The 5,436-nt window shown below is 42.7% G+C and overlaps 1 protein-coding gene and 1 pseudogene across 1 annotated transcript; both read right to left on the bottom strand.

The window, feature by feature from the left end:
- Window positions 1-377: 377 nt before the first annotated feature.
- LOC149940805 (deoxyuridine 5'-triphosphate nucleotidohydrolase pseudogene) lies at window positions 378-740 on the bottom strand (annotated as a pseudogene).
- A 69-nt stretch (window positions 741-809) lies between these two features.
- LOC149940804 (uncharacterized) lies at window positions 810-4,044 on the bottom strand. The gene is made up of 2 exons (XM_090179373.1): window positions 3,675-4,044; window positions 810-3,535 (listed from the first exon to the last, which is right to left on the bottom strand). The coding sequence occupies exons 1-2, from the start codon at window positions 4,042-4,044 to the stop codon at window positions 810-812; spliced, it is 3,096 nt and encodes a 1,031-aa protein (XP_090035499.1).
- Between the last annotated feature and the right edge of the window lie 1,392 nt (window positions 4,045-5,436).

Genomic DNA, 5,436 nt, shown 5'->3' with positions numbered 1-5,436 from the left:
GAAAAGTGTCACTGACCACTTACCAGGAACTGAATTTTCACTGCACAACGTTAATTATTCTTTGTAAAACCTTTTCGAGGTGAGTGGAAACATAGCTATTCTGTGACAATGGTCGTGGCTCTATGCCCACAGTACAGACTTTGATGACATCAATTCCGGGTGGGTAATAATTTTTTTTTTTTTTTATTCAATGACGGTGCATGGGACAAATAGTCCTCTCACCCACAGTACAAAATAGTAAGAATACATGTTTTTTTTTTTTTTTTTTTTTTTCGGTGTGGTGTGTTAGTAGTCATCTACAGAAATTCTATTGGAAGGAATGGTAGCGATCTTTTAATTTCTATGCATAGACGTAGCTACGTTGACAGTTCAGAGCATCAAGTCCCCGATGAGCCAAAGCCCTTGGCATCGCGTTCGGTGGTGTCAAGGGAGTGGACTTCGGATAGCGACATGTCTTCTGGCATAAGCGTGCAGATTAGTTGAGCAATAGCTTGGTTTGATGTTATCTGAATAGGCTCCGTCGAGATGTTATAGAGGAGAACGGCTATGTTTCCCCTGAAGTCCGGATCTATGACCCCTGCTGCCACCTGTATGCCTTTTTCCATTAGTTCTTGTTTTCCCGAGATTCGTCCGTAGGTATGCTCAGGGAGTTTAATAGTTATATCCAGTGGTATGAGGGTGTTCGAGTTGGGAGGTATAGCCGTGGCTATTGGGCTGAAGAGGTCCCATCCTGCTGCCATCGGAGATCTGCGCCGCGGCAGCACTGCGTTCAGCGAAAGCTTTTTACACTGCATCTGCGTAATGAAATATTATTGTCGATCTTTGTGGAATGGATATCTGTTATTTAGTCTGCAATAAAGTTTCAGAACAGCTAGAAGGGAGTTTAGGAGAAGTAAATTCCCCAGGTATATGGCGTGTCGGATGTGGTTAATGTCAAAAGGGGTATTGATCGGCAGGCTGTGTTGTATAGCGCTGTGCAGATGGGCGAACCTCTTGCAGCTGATGACGACATGTTCAAGATCTTCCGTGACCCCGCATGTCGTGCATGATGGGGATATGGTTTTGTCGTGGAGACGATGTATGAGCTGCCGTGTAGGGAAGCGGCGACATAGAAAGAGATTGACTAAGACGCAACGAGACCGATGTCCCCGGTATCTAGCGGTTGGGGGGGGGGCGAAGAATTCCTGGCGGAGTGGTTGGAGCTTGGCTTCGGAAGTTGCGGCCCACGTAGTTGTATAATATTTGCGGAATGCGTTTTTATGAAGTCTTTGTAGTGTCGTCTTTGTGAAAGGCAGAAAAATCGCTGAATCGTAGGCCGCAGTGGTCGCTGCTTGTTTAGCTAACGAATCCGCTTCCTCGTTTCCATCAATCCGGCAATGGGACGGACACCATATCAGTGATATGTCGGGATGTGTTGTCAGCGTCTGTGTAATGCTTGTGATTAGCCAGTCAGCGGAGGAATGTGATACAATTTTTGCCAGGGCGCTTTGGGAGTCAGAGCAAACGACTACATTAGTAGTGTGTGGAGTAACTAATGCTAGTGCGTAGTGAACAGCTAGGAGTTCGAGCCGGGAGATATCGTGGCCGCTGTTTACCCTAATTGCTGTCTTGATATTAAGATCTTGACAGAATATCCCAATCCCCCCCGGTCCGTCTCTGATGGAGAGGGAGGCATCTGTGTATAATGTGGTCTTGCTTGGATTCTGTGTCCACCGGTCCAGATTGAAGTGAAATTCTTGGTACATCTGTGCATTAGAGAGGTCTGATTTGGTCCCGATGAGCCATTTTGACAGAATTCTGTGGGTGTGGTCTACCGACTCCCACGGTGGCGATTCCACTGCGGCTTTGTCTTCGGCTTGTGCGAGGGCTATTTGTGGCATGTTTGGACGTATTTTCTCTTGAATGTATAGCAGTTTGTTGGGTAGAGGCTGTCTGTGTATTGATGGAAGTCTGGGTAGAAGGACTTCCTTTATGTCGTAGTTCGCGTCGACTGATAATAGACGCGCTAAATATAGGGCTTCCTTTTCTCGAAATCTGTCCTGAAGAGGCAAGATGCCACAACAGCTGTGGAGAGCAGCTATTGGGGTGGATGGTGGAACACCTAGAATAGTTCGCAGGGCTGCGTTTTGTACTGCCTGCATTCGGTGAATATTTTTGTTGCTTGTAGATGAGTATAAGAGCGACCCGTAGTCTAATTTTGGGCGAATAAATTGAAGGTATATGGCCGCCAGTGCCTTGTGAGACGCTCCCCGGGTCTTTCCAGCAATGGCTTTTAGGAGGTTAAGCCGCTTTTGGCATTGTATAACGGTTTGCTCCACATGTTTGTTCCATGAAAGTCTCTCGTCGAAAATAATGCCGAGGTATCTGCAATAGGATACTTCATGTATGGTGGTCCCATCAATATGTAGTTGGAAATCATTGTCTGTTCTTCTTTTCCGAGTAATTATGAGGTAGGTACATTTCGAGTATTGCAGATGTAGTTCCCATTTGTCCATATATAACGCTATCATATTCAGTGCCATCTGAATTTCACGTTGGAGGTGAGTTAGGCTGGAGCTAGTCGACCAGATCGCTATGTCATCTGCATGCAGACCTTTTGAAGTATTATGTGGAAGATCGCGGCATATGCCATCAATGGCATAGTTGAACAGCAATGGGCTTAGCGGATTTCCCTGTGGGAGTCCCATGTTAAAGGCTTCCGGGTGGGAGAGTGTTCCATTGAGGAAGACTTGAACTTTCCGGACGGAGAGCAAGTTTTTGATCCAGTTGAATATGTGGCCGGTATATCCGTGGCTTTCAAGCAGACTACATAGCTTTTCGGTGGATATACTGCCGAAAGCATCCTTGAGGTCTAGAAATACTATTGCCATGAATTTTTTGGAACTGAGGGCAGCCTCGGCTGTGTCCTTGATACGAAGTGGGTGCTCCAAGGGTGTTCTACTTTTCCGGAAGCCAGTTTGTTCTTGGGATAGCCGGGAGTCTGATTCCAGCAGAAAACGGAATCGAGTTTCCACCATCTTGTCAAATAGCTTCTTTAAAGCGAATTGGAGGACAATTGGGCGAAACGAGCTTGGTTCCTGGGGATCCTTCCCTGGTTTGGCAAACGGCAGTAGTATTGCATCATTCCATGTATGAGGATATGTATCTGTCGACCAACATACATTACAAAATTGTAGCAACAGTCGCAGAAAGGTGTCTGGTAGATATTTCAGAATATGGTTTGTGATGTCATCCTTGCCCGGTGCGGTATCTTTCAGTGACAACCAGGCTGTTTGGAATTCGCGCCATGTAAACGAGTCGTTGAATTGCTGGTTTTGTATATTGGTAGGAGATCTTGTTGATGGGTTGTGGAATGACGGGTTGTCTGTGTAATATAGAGATGAGTAATATGAAATCAGAACCTCAGCAGTCTCCTGGGCCGATGTCGTCAGCTGTCCATTAGGGGTTTTAATCGTTGGCGTTGTAGAAACGGGTTGAGAGCCTTTCGTATACCACTTGATCTTCCTCCAGACGGCGCCTGCTTTAGTAGATGATCCTATCGTGTTGCAATAATTTTGCCAGCTTTGGGATTGTGTTCTTTTGACTAGGCGTCGCAGTCGTGCCCTTTCCCGTTTTAATATGATCTTGTTTTCCTGAGTGGGATGAGTAACAAGCTGTCTTCTAAGTTTATTTACCCTTTTCTGACTGGAGGCGATGGACTGTGACCACCACGGTGGTTTTACTTGGTGGTTCTGAGAATTCCCTGAGGTGCTTGATGGTATATGTGAGGTTGCTAGGTGGGTGATTACTTCTCGGATTCCTTCCCACGTGGTTAGAAGCCGTGGGGTAGTTCGCGCAATGTAGTCGGCCTCCTTGGTGAAATCCGCCCAATTTGCACGGTTGTAGAACCACTTGCGGCGTGGCCTTGTTGGTGGCGCTTTTGGATGAGTGGTGGGTAGTTTTATCAATATCGGGAGATGGTCGCTTGTTCCAGTTAGCAGCGTCTGGGGTGGGTAATAATACCAGAGATACTGACAATATAGAGATATGAAACTCCCTATACATCGCTGCGACCCCTTTTTTTTTCGTTAACGTCGGCGCCATCTATCAACCGGGAGAAAGCTTTTTCTTCCCGTGTTTATTTGTAGTAGGTTTACGTTTTGAATGAAACTCAATGAATCATATGTGCAGCTTTAATAAAGAAATACGATTGCTTAGAGGATTTTCAATACAATTTATTAAGATAAGATAAAAAGTAAGTTTTTAATTAATTATATTTAATTATTTTAAGAAAGTTCATATATTAACTATTTTTTATGTTATTTTAGACCTTTGTTACTTGAATCAGGGCCAGAGGTTAAATTAATGATCATTAATCCAAGGGTATTTCTGGGATAAATAATTGGAATATTATTAATCCAAGTATATGTTATCGAAATGGTTAACGACTAAAATGTTTGGTAAGTATTTGTTAATGTTGAACCTTAAGTAATTTGCGATCTAGATGTTTCTGGGCTTTGTCATACTTGTGGTTTAAATTATGTTTTTCCAATGTACTACGAATGGAAAGTTGTACAAAAAAATTGATTATTTCTTTCAAGTAATCAAAACATGGAACATGCTGATGCATCTCATCTTTTGAAATAAACCAAGATTGATCGATTGTTCTTGAAATAATTCTGGTAATCCTCTCTTTGACTTTATTCATTTGTATTACCATTGGGAAAAGTTTATCAAACTTGTCCTTGATCTCAGATACGTTGCTCTGGAATCTTTCAGTTGGTATTGTCAAGCCACTGAATGTTGATGTATCACGAGACTTAAATGATGCTAATATATTTGACTGGTTGAGTGTTTGTTTTTCATCTACAAGTTTGGTTTTGCATTATTCACAATTGTGGTTTTTATTACAACGAGATAAGACATATCCTGAAATGTAAGATAGTTTGTTTTGTTTTCCAGGCCCTTGGCTTTCAAGTGAACTTTTACAAATTTGAAAGTCTTCCTCCGAACATGCCCTGGGATAATAATTATTTGCTGATGGAAGACTTTCATCATAATCATCTGGAATTATTATATGGGTCTTATATAAGTTAATGTTAAGAAGGAATTTGTCTCGATATTAGGTTTAGTAGCCTGCTGAATTTCAATTGTAGGAATTTCCACTGATAAAGAAAATCATGTTAAAATTTAATAGTTGTTTTGAATGAAACTGTTTACAATCCTGTTCTGTAGATATAGTTTCGCTGGAACTTGCTGCAACTGATAATATTGTTGCGCTCTTCAGGGGCGTAGGAACGTTCTAGAAGTTGGAGGGGGCAAAGTGAAACCCAAAGGGGTCTGGAGAATGGTTTTGAATTTTTATGGAGTGTAGCTTTTCCGAATGCATTTGTACATTTTTGTACTATATACATTGGCGGGAAAAGACTGAAATTTAAACACAGTTGAGGTTCTATA

This window comes from Leiobunum rupestre, chromosome 6, assembly GCF_980474605.1.
Source record: "Leiobunum rupestre chromosome 6, qqLeiRupe1.1.hap1, whole genome shotgun sequence".
NCBI lineage: Eukaryota > Metazoa > Arthropoda > Arachnida > Opiliones > Sclerosomatidae > Leiobunum > Leiobunum rupestre.
This window is presented reverse-complemented; position numbering and strand designations above follow the sequence as displayed.

Excerpts from the sequence above, each read along its gene's own strand:
- LOC149940804 (XM_090179373.1), bottom strand. The coding sequence starts at position 4,044 with ATGTATAGGGAGTTTCATATCTCTATATTGTCAGTATCTCTGGTATTA. Across the intron at positions 3,536-3,674 it reads TCGCCTCCAGTCAGAAAAGG|GATCATCTACTAAAGCAGGC; the intron begins GTAAATAAACTT and ends GCAACACGATAG.